Raw genomic sequence first — 24,990 nt, 5'->3', positions numbered from 1 at the left:
CAGAATTTACTGAAGTGGGAATGCTAGGACATTAAAGGCCCCGTCTCACATAGCGAGATCGCTGCTGAGTCACAAGTTTTGTGACGCAACAGCGACCTCAGTAGCGATCTCGCTATGTGTGACACGTACCAGCGATCAGGCCCCTTCTGTGAGATCGCTGGTCGTGTCGGAATGGCCTGGACCTTTTTTTGGTCGTTGAGGCCCCGCTGACATCGCTGAATCGGTGTGTGTGACACCGATCCAGCGATGTCTTCACTGGTAACCAGGGTAAACATCGGGTTACTAAGCGCAGGGCCGCGCTTAGTAACCCGATGTTTACCCTGGTTACCAGCGTAAATGTAAAAAAAAAAAAAACAATACATACTCGCCTTCTGATGTCCGTCAGGTCCCTTGCCGTCTGCTTCCTGCTCTCACTGACTGCCGGCCGTACAGTGAGAAGTGAGAGCACAGCAGTGACGTCACCGCTGCGCTCTGCTCTCACTGTACGGCGGCACTCAGTCAGAGCAGGAAGCAGACGGCAAGGGACCTGGACACCGAAAGGCGAGTATGTACTGTTTGTTTTTTTTGGTAACCAGGGTAAACATCGGGTTACTAAGCGCGGCCCTGCGCTTAGTAACCCGATGTTTACCCTGGTTACCCGGGTGCTGCAGGAGGACTTCGACATCGTTGAAGACAGTTTCAACGATGCCGAAGTCGTTCCCCTGATCGTTGGTCGCTGGAGAGAGCTGTCTGTGTGACAGCTCCCCAGCGACCACACAACGACTTACCAACGATCACGGCCAGGTCGTATCGCTGGTCGTGATCGTTGGTAAATCGCTTAGTGAGACGGGGCCTTTAGTCTTCAAAGGGAATCTGTCAGCAAGTTTTTGCTTTGTAATCTGAAGGCGGCAAGAAATAGTGGCTGAAACACTGATTTCAGTGATATATAACTTACTAGGCTGTTTGTTTTAGTATCAGTACGATCAGTGATTTATCAGCAAGAGATTATCATTGCCGGACTAGCTGCCCACTTGCCCCCTAGTCCAACCAGCACTGATTAGCAGCTTACTGTACATATATAATGTACACAGAAAGTTGTGGTGGGGGCTGCGTCACCTGTGCACAGATTGTATTGCTTATTTTTCCTGTAATGTGACTTTACTGTTTATTATCTCTGAAGACCATCACATATGACTGGTGCAGCATCCTGTTTCTTTAAAATACTTGCAATGGTGGCCATTCACTTTGCAGACTGATAAAAAGGGTCAACAGCTGTTCCTTTCAACCCCAGTCCACCACACCATAAGGGAAGGTGCAGATGGCCGCATATTCTTTTATCCAAGAGAATCAGGCCGATTATGCAAATTAAACTCTGATCAAACCCTGATCAGAGTGTCAGCAAAGTACTGCAGTGCGCAGGCGCCAGGAAAGGTCAGAGAGGCCCGGTTCCTGCGCACTGCAGTACTTTGCTCTGCCCTCAACAGGAGCCGTGGCGTGAAGACAAGAAGAGGACATCATCGTAAGAAGATGGGAGGCCCCGGACCGGACAGCGACACCCATCGGACCTGGACCGCCCCTGGGTGAGTATAACCTAACCTGTTTTTCTTACCTATCAGGTTACATCAAGGGCTTATCTACAGCATTACAGATGCCGGTGGCCGCAGCTCATGTACGATTTTTGGGGTGACAGATTCCCTTTAAACCTAACATGCCTAACCCTTCTTTCCTCCAACATATGCCGATGAAGAGACGTTAGCACAACCTTATACATATTAGATGAACAGCTGATCGTGCCAAAATCAGCAGGTTTGGTCCACATATATCTATGACTTCTTGCATTGGAATGATAGCACTTCGTCTGAGAAGGTTTAGTGAATCATGCATTGAGCAGGGGGTTGCACGCGATGACCCCGGAGATCCTTCCAACTCTAACATTCTATGATTCTATGATATCTTTACTACAAGAACCGGCATAAAATACATTTTATTCCAAAAAGAGTTTCTGGCAGATGGGGTTTCCTTTTCCCTTTTTTTGTGGTTGCATAGAAAGATTAACATGATAACAGTAGATTAGCACCGGCGCACATAGTGACCTGCTCGGCACACAACACAATGGTCTTATTGCTCCTGAATAGGAAGAAAGGTACAGTAAATCTGCTGGTGACACAACACACAATGCTCAATTAATTCTCTTTATTTCACTTAGGTCATATTAACAATATCTAATGAAAATCTTGACTGCTGAAATCTTACAAGTGAAGCCATTGCCCCTACAGGACACCTACCTCCCCGATGTATAATTAATAAATGACACGGTGGGGCCTCTTTGGTGCATTTGTTGTGGCACTTCAGCCTATAAAGCAAAAAAGAACATAAAGAACTAGTTAGTATAACACATAAATCACTTTGTAATCCAATAAACTAATATGGCCGCAGGAGGCCCTCAGTCTGATTTCAGTGGTGAAGTCAAAGTAAAATGAGGGAATATCAGCGTCACCCATTCACCTAAAACAAAATTATCAGACACAAAAAAATGGGAGATAAAAGAAATTGCAGAATTCGCTTGTAAACTCAGTCAATCTTTCTTTTTTTTAATGAAAGTAGAACTTTTAAGGCTTTGTTCACACTTTGCATTTTCAAGGCGTTTTTGTTTTTTTTGCAGGCAAAACCTGCTCTCTTGGAAATAAAAAAGCTGCTTAAAAAAAGTAGGTGTTGATGTGTTTTTTTCTGTGTTTGTCAAGTATATTTGTCTCCTCTGCATGCTGCTACAGATTAGTGCCTGATATTCCTGAGTTTTCTGCACCAAAAAAGTAGAAAAACCTGATCCCTGCATTTTTATGCACCTTTGCACTTGCTCATTGCTTTCTTTTTTTCTTTTAAACATCTTTTTATTAAACGTTGTGCGTATAGACATCAACACTATAGATCATCGTAGAAAAACAAAACAGGAACAGTAGCACTTACAAAGACGTTGAGCCAAGGCAAAAGAGAGAGGAAAGGTAGAGAGAAAAAAAAAAGAAAAGAAAAAGTTACAGCAATTATGTTGCCTACAGTCAAAACTAGACCTCAAAATAAAGTTTTCACTGCTTCCAGTCAGCGGCAGCCAGCACTGAAATCCACAAGTCTCAAGAAACAAGAAAAATAAAAGGTCCCAACCTGTCTCGTTGTTTCCAGCAGCACAGCAACATGCTCAAGGTGTTGTATATGAGCATGTGAGCGTACACCTGCCCGGGTGCCCACCTTCCGGCACGCACTCACCCACCTCTCCTCTTGCATATATATATAAAGTACTTGCAACCAGGAAAAAAATTAAATAAAATAAGAGAAGAAAGAAAGTAGAAAAGCAGAGAGCCACCTCCAAGGAGCATCTCCAAAAGTTGGGATTCATTTCTTTATTAAATTTATGACGTTTTGCCGGGGTCATGTACCACCTCGACAGGACCTTGTACCCATTCTCTTGTACCCTTATGCATCTAGAGGATTTTTTTGGTGCTATTAGTGCCCTATTTATTTCAGAGTTTGGATCACTGGTAATGGTATGAACACTAATTGTAAATTAATTAAAAGGTAATTAAGCCTAACAACTGGCAATGTGATAACATGAAAAAAAAAGAAAATCATGCATAAAGTAGACATTACACTCCATGCTGCTAAGTTTGGATGGGTTTTCCTGCCCAGCCCTTGGTAAATATGACTGTGCTAAGGTTTGGGCAGTATATGTGATCAAATATTGCTTTCAAGATTGATTTTTCACTCGTTTTCATTTTTATGTTGGAATTATAGTCAGAGCCGATGAGAACTTTGTGAAGGTTATTTCCAAATACAATACAGAGTCAAGCATGTGACTGATGTCTCTGCAGTTCATAGCGAAAAAAGACCTGTTATTTAGTGGTGCGCTCCTGACTGTTCTTGGCCATTAGATTTATTTGGTAAATCTAAAGTGTGAAGGTGAAAATAAAAGGCACAAGGAAGACATAAGAGGCCACACATAGTGGGATGGCTGTGCGGTGCTGCTGAAAACATCAGGGTGTGCTGATAAACCTGTGTGCATTCAGAAAATTCACCTCTGTATGTTAATGACCCAAATGTATTAAAAAAAAATATATATATATATATATATATATATACAGTGGGGCAAAAAAGTATTTAGTCATTCAGCAATAGTGCAAGTTCCACCACTTAAAAAGATGAGAGGCGTCTGTAATTTACATCATAGGTAGACCTCAACTATGGGAGACAAACTGAGAAAAAAAAATCCAGAAAATCACATTGTCTGTTTTTTTTATCATTTTATTTGCCTATTATGGTGGAAAATAAGTATTTGGTCAGAAACAAAATTTAATCTCAATACTTTGTAATATATCCTTTGTTGGCAATGACAGAGGTCAAACGTTTTCTGTAAGTCTTCACAAGGTTGCCACACACTGTTGTTGGTATGTTGGCCCATTCCTCCATGCAGATCTCCTCTAGAGCAGTGATGTTTTTGGCTTTTCGCTTGGCAACACGGACTTTCAACTCCCTCCAAAGGTTTTCTATAGGGTTGAGATCTGGAGACTGGCTAGGCCACTCCAGGACCTTGAAATGCTTCTTACGAAGCCACTCCTTCGTTGCCCTGGCGGTGTGCTTTGGATCATTGTCATGTTGAAAGACCCAGCCACGTTTCATCTTCAATGCCCTTGCTGATGGAAGGAGGTTTGCACTCAAAATCTCACGATACATGGCCCCATTCATTCTTTCATGTACCCGGACCAGTCGTCCTGGCCCCTTTGCAGAGAAACAGCCCCAAAGCATGATGTTTCCACCACCATGCTTTACAGTAGGTATGGTATTTGATGGATGCAACTCAGTATTCTTTTTCCTCCAAACACGACAAGTTGTGTTTCTACCAAACAGTTCCAGTTTGGTTTCATCAGACCATAGGACATTCTCCCAAAACTCCTCTGGATCATCCAAATGCTCTCTAGCAAACTTCAGACGGGCCCGGACATGTACTGGCTTAAGCAGTGGGACACGTCTGGCACTGCAGGATCTGAGTCCATGGTGGCGTAGTGTGTTACTTATGGTAGGCCTTGTTACATTGGTCCCAGCTCTCTGCAGTTCATTCACTAGGTCCCCCCGCGTGGTTCTGGGATTTTTGCACACCGTTCTTGTGATCATTCTGACCCCACGGGGTGGGATTTTGCGTGGAGCCCCAGATCGAGGGAGATTATCAGTGGTCTTGAATGTCTTCCATTTTCTAATTATTGCTCCCACTGTTGATTTCTTCACTCCAAGCTGGTTGGCTATTGCAGATTCAGTCTTCCCAGCGTGGTGCAGGGCTACAATTTTGTTTCTGGTGTCCTTTGACAGCTCTTTGGTCTTCACCATAGTGGAGTTTGGAGTCAGACTGTTTGAGGGTGTGCACAGGAGTCTTTTTATACTGATAACAAGTTTAAACAGGTGCCATTACTACAGGTAATGAGTGGAGGAAAGAGGAGACTCTTAAAGAAGAAATTACAGGTCTGTGAGAGCCAGAAATCTTGATTGTTTGTTTCTGACCAAATACTTATTTTCCACCATAATATGCAAATAAAATGATAAAAAAACAGACAATGTGATTTTCTGGATTTTTATTTCTCAGTTTGTCTCCCATAGTTGAGGTCTACCTATGATGTAAATTACAGACGCCTCTCATCTTTTTAAGTGGTGGAACTTGCACTATTGCTGAATGACTAAATACTTTTTTGCCCCACTGTATATATACAGTACAGACCAAAAGTTTGGACACACCTTCTCATTTAAAGATTTTTCTGTATTTTCATGACTATGAAAATTGTGCATTCACACTGAAGGCATCAAAACTATGAATTAACACATGTGGAATTATATACTTAGCACAAAAGTGTGAAACAACTGAAATTATGTCTTATATTCTAGGTTCTTCAAAGTAGCCACCTTTTGCTTTGATGACTGCTTTGCACACTCTTGGCATTCTCTTGATGAGCTTCAAGAGGTAGTCACGGGGAATGGTTTTCACTTCACAGGTGTGCCCTGTCAGGTTTAATAAGTGGGATTTCTTGCCTTATAAATGGGGTTGGGACCATCAGTTGTGTTGAGCAGAAGTCTGGTGGATACACAGCTGATAGTCCAACTGAATAGACTGATAGAATTTGTGCTATGGCAAGAAAAAAGCAGCTAAGTAAAGAAAAACAAGTGGCCATCATTACTTTAAGAAATGAAGGTCAGTCAGTCTGAAAAATTAGGAAAACTTTGAAAGTGTCCCCAAGTGCAGTTGCAAAAACTATCAAGCGCTACAAGAAACTGGCTCACATGAGGACTGCCCCAGGAAAGGAAGACCAAGAGTCACCTCTGCTTCTGAGGATAAGTTTATCTGAGTCACCAGCCTCAGAAATCGCAGGTTATCAGCAGCTCAGATTAGAGACCAGGTCAATGCCACATAGAGTTCTAGTAGCAGACACATCTCTACAACAACTGTTAAGAGGAGACTTTGTGCAGCAGGACTTCATGGTAAAATAGCTGCTAGGAAACCACTGCTAAGGACAGGCAACAAGCAGAGAGACTTGCTTGGGCTAAAGAACACAAGGAATGGAGATTAGACCAGTGGAAATCTGTGCTTTGGTCTGACGAGTCCAAATTTGAGATCTTTGGTTCCAACCACCGTGTCTTTGTGCGATGCAGAAAAGGTTAACAGATGGACTCTATATGCCTGGTTCCCACCGTGAAGCATGGAGGAGGAGGTGTGATGGTGTGGGGGTGCTTTGCTGGTGATTCTGTTAGGGATTTATTCAAAATTCAAGGCATACTGAACGAGCATGGCTACCACAGCATCTTGCAGCAGCATGCTATTCCATCCAGTTTGCGTTTACTTGGACTATCATTTATTTTTCCCAAACACACCTCCCAGCTGTGTAAGGGCTATTTAACCAAGAAGGAGAGTGATGGAGTGCTACGCCAGATGACCTGGCCTCCACAGTCACCAGATCTGAACCCAATCGAGATGGTTTGGGGTAAGCTGGACCGCAGAGTGAAGGCAAAAGGGCCAACAAGTGCTAAGCATCTCTGGGAACTACTTCAAGATTGTTGGAAGACCATTCCCGGTGACTACCTCTTGAAGCTCATCAAGAGAATGCCAAGAGTGTGCAAATCAGTCATCAAAGCAAAAGGTGGCTACTTTAAAGAACATAGAATATAAGACATATTCTCAGTTGTTTCACACTTTTTTGTTAAGTATATAATTCCACATGTGTTATTTCATAGTTTTGATGCCTTCAGTGTGAATGCACCATTTTCATAGTCATGAAAATACAGAAAAATCTTTAAATGAGAAGTTGTGTCCAAACTTTTGGTCTGTACTGTATATATATATATATATATATATATATATATATATAATATATAATTGCCTAGAATACTACTTCCTGCAATTTGTGCCAACTTCCGTGGCTTTGTCCGGAGCTAATGTCCGGAGATAACTGACGTCACCAGTGTCCTACACCCAGGCAGAGCACAGGGGCCCCAGGCAGCATATGGGGCCCTAGGCAGAGCACAGTGGCCCCAGGCAGAGCACAGGGGCCCCAGGCAGCATATGGGGCCCCAGGCAGAGCACAGTGGTCCCAGGCAGAGCACAGTGGCCCCAGGCAGCCTATGGGGCCCCAGGCAGAGCACAGTGGCCCCAGGCAGAGCACAGGGGCCCCAGGCAGAACATGGGGCCCCAGGCAGAGCACAGGGGCCCCAGGCAGAGCACAGGGGCCCCAGGCAGCATATGGGGCCCCAGGCAGAGCACAGGGGCCCCAGGCAGCATATGGGGCCCCAGGCAGAGCACAGTGGCCCCAGGCAGAGCACAGGGGCCCCAGGCAGCATATGGGGCCCCAGGCAGAGCACAGTGGTCCCAGGCAGAGCACAGGGGCCCCAGGCAGCCTATGGGGCCCCAGGCAGAGCACAGTGGCCCCAGGCAGAACATGGGGCCCCAGGCAGAGCACAGGGGCCCCAGGCAGCATATGGGGCCCCAGGCAGAGCACAGTGGCCCCAGGCAGAACATGGGGCCCCAGGCAGAGAACAGGGGCCCCAGGCAGCATATGGGGCCCCAGGCAGAGCACAGCGATATTTTGGACCACTGTGCGGTGTTTCAGACCCCCTGTGTGATGTCTGGGGCCCTGTTCTTAAGTATATTAAAGATTAAAGTAACGTATATTAAAGTATATTATAGATCAAATTTGACACGTTTATGAGCACCATTGAGTGATATACTCAAGAATGACATAATTTTTCAACATTTTATGGTTTCAAACTGTAAACACTCAGAGTTTTTTTTACTTCAACCAGAAAACCTTAACGGTTCATAAAAAACTTGACTGTTCAGGATATGATAAAAGTCATAGTATTCTGAATCTTTAACTTATAAAGATACCTTTACATGGGGTGATTATTGGTTCCAGAGAGGCTTTCGGCTGATAATCGTACACATGGCTGGTGACAGGACAATACAATATAAACGTTCAAAGGTAAACACTGATAACATTAAAATCTAATATATAATTGCCTAGAATACTACTTCCGGCAATTTGTGCCAACTTCCGTGGCTTTGTCCGGAGATAATGTCCGGAGATAAGTGACGTCACCAGCGTCCTACACCCGCTCAGGGTGGACAAAGATATATGCCTTCGTGGTGCGCGGCACTTTTCTGATTGGTTGCCGCCTGCCGCGAGCGACCAATCAGAAATGTGCCGTACTGTCAAGAATTGTCAAGAGCTGGTGAGTGCAGCCATTTTTTGTTCTTTCTTACTATTATTTATTAATTGTATTATTCTTACATTTGAATAAATAAAGTATATATGGATTCTAGACTCTCGATTCTTTAGAATCGGGCTGCCATCTAGTATATATATATATATATATATATATATATATATATATATATATATATATATATATATATATATATATATATATATATATACCGTATATACTCGAGTATAAGCCGAGATTTTCAGCCCAAATTTTTGGGCTGAAAGTGCCCCCTCGGCTTATACTCGAGTCACGGTCGGCGGGTGAGGGGGAGAGGGCGCTGAGGCATACTTACCTGCTTCCGGGGCTCCTGGAGCTCCCCCTGCCCATCCCACGGTCTTCGGTGCCGCAGCTCTTCCCCTGTTCAGCAGTCACATGGGACCGCTCATTAGAGAAATGAATAGGCTGCTCCACCTCCCATAGGGGCGGAGCCGCATAATTCATTTCTCTAATCAGCGGTGCCGGTGACCGCTGACAGAGGAAGAGGCTGCGGCACCAAAGACCAGCAGTCCGGGGGAAGGAGCGGGACGCCGGGAGCAGGTAAGTATTACATATTTACCTTCCCTCGTTCCACCCGCCGGGCGCCGCTCAGTCTTCGCGTCCTCTTGTTCTGACTGTGCAGGTCAGAGGGCGCGATGACGCATATAGTGTGCGCGCCGCCCTCTGCCTGATCAGTCAGTGCAGAGAGACGTCGGGACGGGACGCTGAGGAGCTGCAAGCAAGAGAGGTGAGTATGTGTTTTGTTTTTTTTATTGAAGCAGCAGCAATGGCACAGATTTATGTGGAGTATCTATGGGGCAACGGTGCAGAGCACTATGTATAAGGCACAGCTTTATGTGGAGCATCTATGGGGCAACGGTGCAGAGCACTATATATAAGGCACAGCTTTATGTGGAGCATCTATGGGGCAACGGTGCAGAGCACTATATATAAGGCACAGCTTTATGTGGAGCATCTATGGGGCAACGGTGCAGAGCACTATATATAAGGCACAGCTTTATGTGGAGCATCTATGGGGCCATAATCAAAGGTCAAAGGTGCAGAGCATTATATATGGCACAGCTATCTATGGGGCCATAATGAAAGGTGCAGAGCATTATATATGGCACAGCTATCTATGGGGCCATAATCAAAGGTGCAGAGCATTATATATGGCACAGCTATCTATGGTGCCATAATCAAAGGTGCAGAGCATTATATATGGCAGAGCTATCTATGGGGCCATAATCAAAGGTGCAGAGCATTATATATGGCACAGCTATCTATGGGGCCATAATCAAAGGTGCAGAGCATTGTATATGGCACAGCTTTCTATGGAACATCTATGGGGCCATAATGAACTGTGCAGAGCATTATATATGGCACAGCTTTATGTGGAGCATCTATGGGGCCATAATGAACGGTGCAGAGCATTATATGTGGCACAGCTTTATGTGGAGCATCTATGGGGCCATAATGAACGGTGCAGAGCATTATATGTGGCACAGCTTTATGTGGAGCATCTATGGGGCCATAATGAACGGTGCAGAGCATTATATGTGGCACAGCTTTATGTGGAGCATCTATGGGGCCATAATGAACTGTGCAGAGCATTATATATGGCACAGCTTTATGTGGAGCATCTATGGGGCCATAATGAATGGTGCAGAGCATTATATGTGGCACAGCTTTAAGTCGAGCATCTATGGGGCCATAATGAACGGTATGGAGTATCTATTTTTAATTTTGAAATTCACCGGTAGCTGCTGCATTTTCCACCCTAGGCTTATACTCGAGTCAATAAGTTTTCCCAGTTTTTTGTGGCAAAATTAGGGGGGTCGGCTTATACTCGGGTCGGCTTATACTCGAGTATACACAGTATATATATATATATATATATATATATATATATATATATATATATATATATACACTCACTGGCCACTTTATTAGGTACACCTGTCCAACTTCTTGTTAACACTTAATTTCTAATCAGCCAATCACATGGCGGCAACTCAGTGCATTTAGGCATGTAGACATGGTCAAGACAATCTCCTGCAGTTCAAACCGAGCATCAGTATGGGGAAGAAAGGTGATTTGAGTGCCTTTGAACGTGGCATGGTTGTTGGTGCCAGAAGGGCTGGTCTGAGTATTTCAGAAACTGCTGATCTACTGGGATTTTCACGCACAACCATCTCTAGGGTTTACAGAGAATGGTCCGAAAAAGAAAAAAAATCCAGTGAGCGGCAGTTCTGTGGGCGGAAATGCCTTGTTGATGCCAGAGGTCAGAGGAGAATGGGCAGACTGGTTCGAGCTGATAGAAAGGCAACAGTGACTCAAATCGCCACCCGTTACAACCAAGGTAGGCCTAAGAGCATCTCTGAACGCACAGTGCGTCGAACTTTGAGGCAGATGGGCTACAGCAGCAGAAGACCACACCGGGTACCACTCCTTTCAGCTAAGAACAGGAAACTGAGGCTACAATTTGTACAAGCTCATCGAAATTGGACAGTAGAAGATTGGAAAAACGTTGCTTGGTCTGATGAGTCTCGATTTCTGCTGCGACATTCGGATGGTAGGGTCAGAATTTGGCGTAAACAACATGAAAGCATGGATCCATCCTGCCTTGTATGGAGCATCTTTGGGATGTGCAGCCGACAAATCTGCGGCAACTGTGTGATGCCATCATGTCAATATGGACCAAAATCTCTGAGGAATGCTTCCAGCACCTTGTTGAATCTATGCCACGAAGAATTGAGGCAGTTCTGAAGGCAAAAGGGGGTCCAACCCGTTACTAGCATGGTGTACCTAATAAAGTGGCCGGTGAGTGTATATATATATATATATATATATATATGTGTGTTTGTTTTGTTGAATATTTAGTTAGAAAACGATGTGTAAATGACAGAGAATTGCTGTAAGTAAAAGCTCATGTTAAAATCGCATTAGTCTGATAGTAATTGCACTGCATTCGGATGTAAATCGGATGCTAGGTGTGAGAAATCGGATTGCACTTGCATTACACTCCTGCGACTCTCAGCAGGGAGATTTGGACTGATTTTCCATACGGCAAGTGTGACGCTGGCTTTACGCTGTGTTCTGCGGGGCACGGAGGTGGCTTTTACATTGTAAGCCTCAGGAGCGTAGAACTAGGCCCCATAGACTTACATTGTCAAAGAGACTTTGGGCTCACGCATGGATTATAGTCGCAATTGCGGTGATGTCACTCGGAAGCAGAGAAGAACAGCGCTGGACACCTGAGAGAGGCGGTAGGCGAGTATATTCATACACTCACACTACATTACCTGCACATACACACATTTAATGTGGTAATGCTTCTTTAACAAATATTTGTCTGCTGACAAACTAAAGTGGTATAATTCCTAGGGAGACCATCGACAGGATGATGAATTAAACATTAAATGTGGAATGACACAATATTTGAGATAAAGCGTACCGTTTGTAGTGAAAATGCTCATTTCATTTAGAGTGCTAATAGTAGGACAGCGGAGGAAATGATTTATATTATTAGACTGTATAGTAATAATCTGCACTGAAATGAAGCACATTTTATCCATCCTCAGACTTTAAATACATTGTACATGAGTCACTGAACAATTGTGCCGTGGTAGAAAGTGAATCACATACTTGCAGTTTTTACATTTGAGTCCAAATAGCATCCCTTTCCCGCAGACAGTACAGGTCTGAGACATCCAGTACTTGGTGGAGAACCTGAGAAACAAGCAAAGTGCATTACGTTCTCCCCGAGACAAAGCTGGGCTACATATATTAGTCATTCCCTAATAGAGATGCCCTTTGCTGGCTACAGTCAAGATTTTCTGGCCCTCATAACCCACAGAAATAGTTCTTCAAACCTTCTCATTTCCGCTAGGTATAAAGATTAATTTGGTTTCTGCTTTTTAAGATTTTGCAGGAGAAGAAATATAGTGTAACAAAGTCAATAAAAGTGCCCTTCAGTCTGGCATTTAACTTTTTTCCTTTCACCCATCATTGCATTTTTGAGATCTAGTGAAAGTCTCTATGAAGAAATAATAGCGTGATAAATAAATATTTAAATGGCATTTGTTACAGTATTTCACAGGACAAACTAAACACATTGTTTGATCCCTTAGACCCGAAGAGGCTGGTATAAAGTGCTTTTAGAAAAAAAAATCCTGATTAATATTAAGACAAACATTTTACAAGTCCACCTCATTTTCATTAAAGTATCAGGAACGGAAACATTCACATAGGATTATACAGCAATTCTGATGCAGAATTTCAAAGTAAGTACACCAGCCACATTAGGTCTAGGTTATTTCTTTAACAATGTATGCAGTTTGTAATGTGAATTCTGGTAACAAGGAATCTGGTAACGGAATCTGAGAGCACCATAATGTAGGAGCAGTGACCCTTATTACATGGATGTGTCACTTACTAGGCTGTGTTTTGCTGTTTCAATACAATCAGTGTTTTAACAGTAGGAGATTATCATTACAGGACAACTGGCCTCGTGCATCCTAGTCCAACCACGCCTCCAACACTGTATACAGAAAGCTGCCAATCAGTGGTGTGGACGGGGTTATACAGAGTGTAACATTCTGAGCTCTGTTAGATCTGCAGCAGAGAAAACTGTGATTGTATCATAACTTCTGCACCCAGTAAACTAAGTGACGCATTTCTGGAATCAGGGTCTCTGTCCCTACCTCCTGCTGCTGTCAGATTACAATATATAAAATTAAAACTATAGGAAATTTAAGAAAAAAGGAATCTTCCTTCCCTACTCTTGTCTATAGGCTGCATCTAGTATTGAAGCTCAATTCCATTCATGGGAATGAGACTGAGCAGCAACACCAAACACAACCTAAGAACAAGAGTGCACCTCTTTCTGGGAATGGATGACTCTAAGGTTAAATAACATCTTTAATTCGTCATTCATTAGCGGTATGTATGAATAAGCGCTATCTGCTCTGAATTATTGTGCTGCATAATGTGGAGAATGGTTAGATTTCTTTATTGCACTCTGTTTTTATGTCAGTATGTTGTGTTAATGCTGATGTGTTCAAGGAAGAAATATGAATTATTTGAATTATATTTACATTTTTGACTTTAACTCCACTTTCATCAGGAGTTTGCATGTGAAGTCTAGCACTTTGTAGGCATCTCTTGTACTTCCCCAAGAGATATACTTGATTGTCATTTTCATTTTAACATCAAGTTGCGGGTGTCCTGATTTTATTTTCCACCAACAATGACTTTTAAATTTTGCAGCATGAAGGATTTACCAGAATGTGCAGAATGGACATCATTATGTCTGCCTGATATCAAACTTCATACACCAAGTATTAACCTAGTCCAATATTCACGTGGGAAAATGTCTTATCGATGCCAGGGTGGGGAGGAAGGATTGGGCTCTATCTCCAATGCTCATACAAAATACTTCCATTTCAACAGTGTTGAGTTTATTGCACTACTGCCAGGCCTCAAGTTAATTTGATTTCTTTTTATCATCCTTGCTGAGTTTTATCTCATCTTAATAGTTCAGTTGCTGAAATGGGATTCAAATTCAGGCCAGATCCTCCTTCTTGGGAGACGAGTGAGGGAGCGAGAGAGAGGAGAAGACGAGATTGCTCCCAAGTAGGATGCGAACGGCTTCTTCTTTACTCTTCTTACACAGGATAATCAATCACCTTGTATTAAGCATTAGGAAAATATTACTATCCCGGAATACTATGGTTAAGGCTTACAGACAAATACTGAGCGGCAGGGCAGGTGAAGGGCTTTGTACTTTATCCGTATGAGGCACCACATTTCTAATACATTTATTCCCTTGTTTCCATAAAACTATTTATGTTATTATGTTACAATGTGATATTTTATCTAACAATGGTTTAGTTTTTTCTTTTATTTTTCACTTATTTTTTTACGCTACACAACTACTCCATGTCCTGCTTTAAAGTTACGTGCTTTACCATCTAGTACATTTTTCACGCACCATAAAAGTGCCCCATGAAATGCACCTAGTGCACAGCAATGGCAAAATGATATTGTTTTTGCAGATGTTTCGACATTTCTTATAACCGTTTTAGGAACTGAAGTGAAATGCTCATTCTTCTATCTACTTAGTATAGCGTGAAAGCTGTCGGCGCTGCAAGAACAACGGCAGAGCCAGGAACACCCGGCAGCTGCGCTGGCGCCGGAATGACACCGTGTGCACATACCCTTGTTTTGTCATTCTTATAAAAAAAAGAAAAAGAGCGGGTACCAGATCAAAGTCCTTGGAACTTTAGGCTGCCTGGGAACCCTGGATAAAAGACACTTTAAAACACGACGACTATATTTATTTACATTGACATTTATTCTCGGCTGCATACACATGATAATTATTTTTTTTTGTCTGTTATTAAATGCTATAAGCTAATATGGTAGATATGACATGGTGTTCTTTTACCGCATATGAAGACTAGAAGAAATTAATACACAGTTCAGAGTGACATAAACAATTGTTTATACCAATTTATTAACTTATATTTATTATTTGTTAAATTGGGATGTTAATTTAGTAATTCCACTTGGATTAGTGCAGTAGTTTGCATTATTTGTAATCATGATTACCACTGGTAGTCCAGTACATCCATAAGCTGAGTGCATGGCCTAAAAAAAACAGAGCGCAGAGGATAAATCACAACTTTTCTGATCATATTTCTGGCTTTGAAAAGTGAATTTTAAATCCATTTATAATTTAGCCTAATGACACTAAATGGAATATCTTTACTGTCTCAATATTGTTATTGCATATCACAGCAATAGCTTTCCAACAATGAACTACAATGAACAGTTAAGCAAGTTGAAGATTAAATTATCTTTAACCCCTTTACCCCCAAGGGTGGTTTGCACGTTAATGACCGGGCCAATTTTTACAATTCTGACCACTGTCCCTCTATGGGGTTATAACTCTGGAATGCTTCAAAGGATCCCGGTGATTCCGACAATGTTTTCTCATGACATACTGTACTTCATGATAGTCATAAAATTTCTTTGATATTACCTGCATTTATTTGTGAAAAAAATGGAAATTTGTCAAAAATTTTGAAAATTTCGCAATTTTCCAACTTTGAATTTTTATGCAATTAAATCACAGAGATATGTCACACAAAATATGCAATAAGTAACATTTCCCACATGTCTACTTTACATCAGCACAATTTTGGAACCAAAACTTTTTTTTGGCAGGGAGTTATAAGGGTTAAAAGTTGACCAGCAATTTCTCATTTATACAACACCATTTTTTTTAGGGACCACATCTCATTTGAAGTCATTTTGAGGGGTCTATATGATAGAAAATAACCAAGTGTGACACCATTCTAAAAACTACACCCCTCAAGGAGCTCAAAACCACATTCAAAAAGTTTATAAACCCTTCAGGTGTTATACAAGAATTTTTGGAATGTTTAAATAAAAATGAACATTTAACTTTTCTTAAAAAAAAAATTACTTCAGCTCCAATTTGTTTTATTTTACCAAGGGTAACAGGAGAAAATGGACCCTAAAAGTTGTTGTACAATTTGTCCTGAGTACGCTGATACTCCATATGTGGGGGTAAACCACTGTTTGGGCGAATGGCAGAGCTTGGAAGCGAAGGAGCGCCATTTGACTTTTCAATGCAAAATTGACTGGAATTGAGATGGAACGCCATGTTGCGTTTGGAGAGCCCCTGATGTGCCTAAACACTGAAATCCCCCACAAGTGACACCATTTTGGAAAGTAGACCCCCTAAGGAACTTATCTAGATGTGTGGTGAGCACTTTGACCCATTAAGTGATTCACAGAAGTTTATAATGCAGAGCCGTAAAAATAAAAAATCATATTTTTTCACAAAAATGATCTTTTTGCCCCCAATTTTTTATTTTCCCAAGGGTAAAAGAAGAAATTGGACCCCAAAAGTTTTTGTACAATTTGTCCTGAGTACGCTGATACCCCATATGTGGGGGTAAACCACTGTTTAGGCGCATGGCAGAGCTCAGAAGGGAAGGAGCGCCGTTTGACTTTTCAATGCAAAATCGACAGGAATTGAGATGGGACACCATGTTGCGTTTGGAGAGCCACTGATGTGCCTAAACATTGAAACCCCACACAAATGACACCATTTTGAAAAGTAGACCCCCTAAGGAACTTATCTACATGTGTGGTGAGCACTTTGACCCACCAAGTGCTTCACAGAAGTTTATAATGCAGAGAAGTAAAAATAGAAAATCAAATTTTTTCACAAAAATGATCTTTTCGCCCCCAATGTTTTATTTTCCTAAGGGTAAGAGAAGAAATTGGACCCAAAAGTTGTTGTACAATTTAATTTTCAATGCAAAATTGACTGGAATGGAGATGGGACGCCATGTTGCGTTTGGAGAGCCACTGATGTGCCTAAACATTGAAACCCCCCACAAGTGACACCATTTTGGAAAGTAGACCCCCTAAGGAACTCATCTAGATGTGTTGTGAGAGCTTTGAACCCCCCCAACTGTTTCACTACAGTTTATAACGCAGAGCCGTGAAAATAAAAATTCTTATTTTTCCCACAAAAATTATTTTTTAGCCCCCAGTTTTGTATTTTTCCAAGAGTAACAGGAGAAATTGGACCCAAAAAGTTGTTGTCCAATTTGTCCTGAGTATGCTGATACCCCATATGTGGGGGGTAACCACCGTTTGGGTGCATGGGAGAGCTCGGAAGGGAAGGAGCGCCATTTGGAATGCAGACTTAGATAGAATGGTCTACAGGCATCACATTGCGTTTACAGAGCCCGTAATGTACCTAAACAGTAGAAAAACCCCACAAGTGACCCCATATTGGAAACTAGACCCTCCAAGGAACTTATCTAGATGTGTTGTGAGAACTTTGAACCCCCAAGTGTTTCACTACAGTTTATAACGCAGAGCCGTGAAAATAAAAAATCCTTTTTTTTCCACAAAACTTATTTTTTAGCCCCCAGTTTTATATTTTCCCAAGGGTAACAGGAGAAATTGGACCCCAAAAAGTCGTTGTCCAATGTGCCCTGAGTACGCTGATACCCCATATGTTGGGGTAAACCCCTGTTTGGGCGCACGGGAGAGCTCGGAAGGGAAGGAGCACTGTTTTACTTTTTCAACGCAGAATTGGCTGGAATTGAGATCAGATGCCATGTCGCATTTGGAGAGTCCCTGATCTGCCTAAACAGCAGACACCCCCCAATTATAACTGAAACCCTAATCCAAACACACCCCTAACCCTAATCCCAATGGTAACCCTAACCACACCCCTAACCCTGACACACCCCTAACCCTAATCCCAAACCTATTCCCAACCGTAAATGTAATCCAAACCCTAACCTTGACTTTAGCCCCAACCCTAACCCTAACTTTAGCCCCAACCCTAACTGTAGCCCTAACCCTAGCCCTAATTCTAACCCTAGCCCTAACCCTAGCCCTAACCCTAGCCCTAACCCTAACCCTAGCTCTAACCCTAATGGGAAAATGGAAATAAATACATTTTTTAAATTTTTTAATTTTTCCCTAACTAAGGGGGTGATGAAGGGGGGTTTGATTTACTATTTATAGCAGGCTTTCTAGCGGATTTTTATGATTGGCAGCCGTCACACACTAAAAGACGCTTTTTATTGCAAAAAATATTTTTTGCATTACCACATTTTGAGAGCTATAATTTTTCCATATTTTGGTCCACAGAGTCATGTGAGGTCTTGTTTTTTGCGGGACGAGTTGTCGTTTTTATTGGTAACATTTTCGGGCATGTGACATTTTTTGATCGCTTTTTATTCCAATTTTTTTGAGGCAGAATGACCAAAAAACAGCTATTCATGAATTTCTTTTGAGGGGAGGGTTTATACCGTTCCACGTTTGGCTAATATGGATAAAGCAGTTTTATTTTTCGAGTCAGTACAATTACAGTGATACCTCATTTATATCTTTTTTTATGTTTTGTCGTTTTTATAAGATAAAAACTATTTTATAGAAAATATATAATTATTTTTGCATCGCTATATTCTGAGGACTATAACTTTTTAATTTTTTCGCTGATGATGCTGTATGGCAGCTCGTTTTTTGCGGGACAAGATGACGTTTTCTGCGGTACCATGGTTATTTATATCCGTCTTTTTGATCGCGTGTTATTCCACTTTTTGTTCGGCGGTATGATAATAAAGCGTTGTTTTTTGCCTCGATACTAAATATGTGTACTTTTATTGTTTTTTTATTTAGATAAAGGAATGTATTTATGGGAACAATATATATATACCGTATTTTTCGCTTTGTAAGACGCTCCGGATTATAAGACGCACCCCAAATTTTGAGGAGAAAAATAGGAAAAAACTTTTTTTAATAAATTGGTGGGGCGTCTTATAATCCATGCGTCTTATTACTTACCAGGGGTTGTGGCTGCGGTGGATCAGGGTCCCAGGGTCGTTGCTGGAGGCAGGAGTGGAGCATTGCTGCAGGCTGGGATGATGGGGTCTGCAGGGGGGCTTCGGTGCTGCATGGGGGCTGCTGTGCTGCAGGCTGGGATGAGGGGTGCTGCAGGGCTGGCTCTGGTGCTGCAGGGCTGGCTCTGGCGCTGCAGGGCTGGCTCTGGCGCTGCAGGGCTGGCTCTGGCGCTGCAGGGCTGGCTCTGGTGCTGCAGGGCTGTCTCCAGGGCTGTCTCTGGTGCTGCGGGGGGCTCTGGCGACATTTTGTGAAAGACCAGAGCCCCCAGCAGTTCGTCCATGCGTTCCTATATGACTGACTCCGGGAAAATGGCCGCCGGAATCTCGAGAGATGAGATCTCAGTGCTGAAATCTCATCTCCCGAGATTCCGGCGGCCATTTTCCCGGAGTTAGTCATACTGGAATGCATGGACGAACTGCCGGGGAGGCTCTGCTCTTTCACAAAATGTCGCCAGAGCCCCCCGCAGCACCGGAGCCTCCAGCATCACCCGGGGCAGCAGCGGACATCCCAGGCAGCGGCGGCGGGCGACAGCGGCAGCGGGCGACAGCGGCGGCGGGCGGTAGCGGCGGCGGACACCCCCTCATCCCAGCCTGCAATGGTAAGCGGTATATCTGCTTTGTTAGACGCACCCACATTTCCCCCCCAAATTTGGGGGAAATAAAGTGCGTCTTACAAAGCGTAAAATACGGTATATATTTTTTTTAGGAATTTTTTAAATTTTTTTTTACACATCTGAATATTTTTTTTTACACTATAACATTGCCCCGGGGGGCATTATGTTATAGTGTAAGATCGCTGATCTGACACTTTGCTGTGCACTGTGTCAGATCAGCGATCTGACGTGCACTCCTGGAGGCTTCCCAGCGCTTGCTCTGAGCAGGCGCTGTAAAGCCACCACCTCCCTGCAGGACCCGGATGCAGCCCTGTGGCCATTTTGGATCGGGGGCCTGCCGGGAGAAGAAGATAGGAGACCCTCGGAGCAACCATCGCGTTGCTCTGAGGGTCTTAGGGAAGCACGCAGGGAGCCCTGCGATAGTCAGCCGACACCCGGCCGCGATCCCCCCGTTAGCGCGGCTGATTGCGCCAGACGTACTATTGCGTCCTGGGGAGGTAGGGCCCACCCCACATGGACGGAATAGTACGTCCAATGGTAGAAATAATAATCTTTATTTTTTTTTAATCTTTATTTTTATATATCGCTAACATATTCCGCAGCGCTTTACAGTTTTGCACACATTATCGCTGTCCCCGATGGGGCTCACAATCTAGATTCCCTATCAGTATGTCTTTGGAATGTGGGAGGAAACCGGAGTACCCGGAGGAAACCCACGCAAACACGGAGAGAACATACAAACTCTTTGCAGATGTTTTCCTGGGTGGGATCAGAACCCAGGACCCCAGCGCTGCAAGGCTACAGTGCTAACCACTGTGCCACCGTGCTGCCCATAGAAAGGGGTTAAATGGGCGAAAGTTAACAATGACACATGTGCTTTGTATTTTAGGCTATATATATATATATATATATATATATATATATATATATATTTAGTAATTTTTTTATTTTTTTAACATTTTAAAAATTACAAACAGGAAAATGGACTGATGCAAAAGTTTGGACACCCTGCATGGATAATATCTAGTAGCTTCACCTTTTGCATGTATCAGCTTGTATACACTTTTTTGTAGCCAGCTGCGAGGCTTTAAAATTTTGTTTGAGGGATTTTCATCCATTCTTCCTTGGAAAATTCTTCCAGTTCTGTGAGATTACTGGGTCGTCTTATATACACTGCTATTTTCAGGTCTAGCCTCAGATTTTCAATGGTGTTCAGATCAGGGGACTGTGAAGGCCATTGTAAAACCTTCAGCTTGCACCTTGTGAGGCAGTCATTGTGGATTTTGACATGTGCTCAGGATCATTATCCATTTGTAGAATCTTTTTTTCAACTTCAGCTTTATTACAGATGGTGTCATGTTTGCATCAAGAATTTGTTGAAATTTCATGACATTGGCTGCAACACAACCCCAAAGTATGATTGATCCATCCCCATGCTTAATGGTTGTCGAGATATTCTTTTCCTGAAATTCTGTGCCCTTTCAACTCCACACATACCTTTGATCATTGTGACCAAAGAGTTCTATTTTAACCTCTTCGGTCCACAGGACTTGTTTCCAAAATGCATCAGGCTTGAATTTTATAGCGAGGATGTAGGAGAGGTTTTCTTTTCATGACTCTTCCATGAAGGCCATATTTGTGCAGGTGTCTTTGAACAGTAGGATTGAGATTTGCCTCTCTCTACCAATCCTACAAGCAGCTCTTACTGAAATTTTGCCTTGATTTCCAGACCTTATCTTGACCTCCACGGTACCTGTTAACTGCCATTTCTTAATTACATTTCAAATGTAGGAAAGAGCAACTTGAAAATGCTTTGCTGTCTTCTCCTGCTTTGTGAGCCTACACCGTATTCATTCTCAGAGTGTTAGGCAGCTGCTTAGAAGAACCCATGGCTGTGTTTTTTTGGCACAAGGTTGGAAGAGGCTGGCTTTTTCTAAAAATGACAGAGAACAAGCCATAACGCTAAGGCTGGTTTCACACTTGCGTTTTGATCTGCAGCGTTTTTTAAAAAAACGCATGTGGTGAAAAAACGCATGTAAACGCGGCAAAACGCCGCGTTTTATAGACGCATGCGTTTTTGCATGCGTTTTTTCCAGCGTTTGCGTTTTTTAAACGCATGCTGAGAAGTGTGTGACAGCTGCCAATCATCAAAATCAACTAGAAAACCCACTATAAACAGAAATAGCTAGGGTTAGGGGTAGGGTTAGGGTTTGGATCTCTTTATCACCTTGATGGTGGGGGGTGGCTTGTCAGGGTTAGGGTTAGGGGTAGGGTTAGGGTTAGAGGTAGGGTTTTCTTGTTTTTTCTTGTGTTTAGGGTTAGGGTTAGGGTTTTCTTGTTTTTTCTTGTGTTTTTCTATAAAAACGCATGCGTTGCCGAAAACGCGTCAAAACGCACGCTAAAAAACGCATGCGTTTTTTAATGTTAAGTATAGAAAAAAACGCATGCGTTTTTTAGCGCTAAAACGCAGCAGACAAAAACGCAAGTGTGAAATCAGCCTTACAGGCTATTTAATGTCTGAAACCTTGGTCAATGTCATCTGAGCACACAAATCTCCAAAGGTGTCCAAACTTTTGCACTGGGCCATTTACCTTTTTGTGATTTTTAAAATATAAAAAATGACAACATATATTTTTTGGGGGGCTAAAATACAAAGTAAATGTGTCATCTTTAGCCTCTTAGAGATCATTTAATCTTCAAATTGTTTAAATATTCACAATAACAGTAATTTTGACCAGGGGGGCCCAAACTTTTACAAGCCACTGTATTTCATACATACATGTGAACATATACAGTATGTATATTAAAATTACTCATGTAGTCTGAGCAAATGAATCTCTGAAGATGGGCATTCAATACAAAATTTTAATTAGTGGGTTGTTTAAATTACTGTGCAATCATATAATTCTACCATGTTTATAGAAGATGGCATTAAATTAAAGACACTAATCACCTTTAATCTGCCAACCTGTATTTTATAATATTCTACAATACATGCTATTAGCACTGAATCATGAGCACAAACCAGAGAACTATACATTACTAATAATCATAATAATAATAATAATAATAATAATAATAATAATAAACCTAGGTGATTATTACCTTTTTCTGCACAACTCGTAGATCCCTCAAACTGGTTTATTAATGCATATCAGACTAGGCATGCAATCTTTTTTCAACATTAACATTTCTATTTTAGGTTAATAATTTCTTGTAGAACTAAGCTGAATGATTTGCTAGATACACTATGTGGAGAAAAGTATTGGGACACCAATTCTAAATCCATGGGTATTAAAAGGAACCTGTCACCCCGTTTTTTCAGTATGAAATAAAAATACCGTTAAATAGGGCCTGAGCTATGCTTTACAATAGTGTATTTTTTGTCCCCTGATTCCCCACCTATGCTGCCGAAATACCTTGCAAAAGTCACCATTTTCGCCTGTCAATCACGCTGGTCTGGTCAAAAGGGCGTGGTGAAATGGCTGTTTCTCCCCCACCTCTTGCTTATCTTCCCGGCGTTGGCGTAGTGGTTCTCGCATGCGCAACAGCCGAAAAAGAGCGCGATCTGTGCTATTCCCCTTGGTATCGGTGGCGGCGGCCATCTTCCTGAGGCCACGCGTGCGCAGATGGAGTGCTCTGCTTCCCGGGGCTTCAGGAAAATGGCCGCGGGATGCCGCGCGTGCGCAGATGGAGATCGTGGCGGCCATTTTCCTGAAGCTGAGATGCGAACTCGGCAGATAAGTACGCCTGCGCAGAAGCGTGATTCCGGGGAGCCTTTGTGGATGACACAGGGACGCGTCATCCACATGAAGCAAGCAGGAGGGCGGCATCTCAAGAAGATGTGAGGTGCCGGACCAAGAAGAGAGACACCCATTGTAGAATGCCCTCAAAGGGGGTGGCCGTAACTCGTATCGGCCAAACCTGGTGACTGGTTCACTTTAACACCAACCCATTCAATGATTGGAATTGTGGTTGGTGATGTGAGGCTTGCAAGCTACGTCTTGTCCATGGAAACCCATGTCTTGAGGTTCCTAGACCATAGTTTTTGTGCCAATGTTAATGTCAAAGAAGATTTGGACTCTGAGTCAGCATAGCATTAGTGACTATTATGCACTATGTGCCTTAGCACTTGGCAACCCCACTCTGTAAATTAGAATGGTCTTGATTTCGTGGCTGAGTTGCAGTGGCTTCTAGCGCATCCACTTTTCAATAAAAAAAACTCATAGTTGATGGAGGAATATTTAAAAAGGGAAGACATTTTGTGAACTGACTTATTAAAATGGTGCCATCCTATTACAGGACCACACTCAAATACAGGGAGCTCCACTTATTCCTTCACAAATATTTGTAAAGACAGACAGCATGAACAGGTGCTTGATTGTATACATCTGTTGCAATGGGACTGGATAAACAAACTGACTTCAATGACGATGAGGGGGTGTCCCAATTCTTTTGTCCATAAAGTGTAGCTGGTAAAAGGCATAAGTTTAAAAGATTTTTTATGCAATTGAAAAACTGATTCGCACTATAGATAGCAACAGAAATGCTTAGAATACAAAAAATCTGTTGCTACTTTGCTTTCTGATATAGTCTAGTGGTGGGGTTATTTAAATGAGTAATAAGAAAGTTTGCATTTGACTTGCTCTTTCTATCTGCTGTCATTCTTCTACAATTAGAGCTGCTATCTAACATATTTTACAGCTGAATTCCATGGTGCACTTGCCAAAAGTGCATGGTAGTTCCATTCCAAGAGAGGGGTTAAAGGCCCCGTCTCACATAGCGATTTACCAACGATCACGACCAGCGATACGACCTGGCCGTGATCGTTGGTAAGTCGCTGTGTGGTCGCTGGGGAGCTGTCACACAGACCGCTCTCCAGCGACCAACGATCAGGGGAACGACTTCGGCATCGTTGAAACTGTCTTCAACGATGCCGAAGTCCCCCTGCAGCACCCGGGTAACCAGGGTAAACATCGGGTTACTAGGCGCAGGGCCGCGCTTAGTAACCCGATGTTTACCCTGGTTACCAGCGTAAATGTAAAAAAAACAAGGGACCTGACGGACATCAGATGGTGAGTATGTAGTGTTTGGTTTTTTTTACATTTACGCTGGTAACCAGGGTAAACATCGGGTTACTAAGCGCGGCCCTGCGCTTAGTAACCCGA

At 42.7% G+C, this 24,990-nt stretch overlaps 1 protein-coding gene across 2 annotated transcripts in view; it reads right to left on the bottom strand.

Annotated features, from left to right (window-relative positions):
- The window catches only part of KSR2 (kinase suppressor of ras 2), a 788,417-nt gene that overhangs the window by 211,852 nt on the left and 551,575 nt on the right, over positions 1 to 24,990 (bottom strand). For both annotated transcript variants that reach the window (XM_077292285.1, XM_077292289.1), the window contains exons 7-8: positions 12,391 to 12,474; positions 2,265 to 2,332 (exon numbers count right to left, since the gene is read on the bottom strand). In XM_077292285.1, coding sequence (XP_077148400.1) covers positions 2,265 to 2,332; positions 12,391 to 12,474 — 152 coding nt within the window. The remainder of the gene's footprint in view (positions 1 to 2,264; positions 2,333 to 12,390; positions 12,475 to 24,990) is intronic.

This window comes from Ranitomeya variabilis, chromosome 1 (assembly GCF_051348905.1).
Source record: "Ranitomeya variabilis isolate aRanVar5 chromosome 1, aRanVar5.hap1, whole genome shotgun sequence".
Taxonomy (NCBI): Eukaryota; Metazoa; Chordata; class Amphibia; order Anura; family Dendrobatidae; genus Ranitomeya; species Ranitomeya variabilis.
Note: the sequence above shows the minus strand (reverse complement) of the source record. Positions and strands in the feature narration are given on the sequence as shown.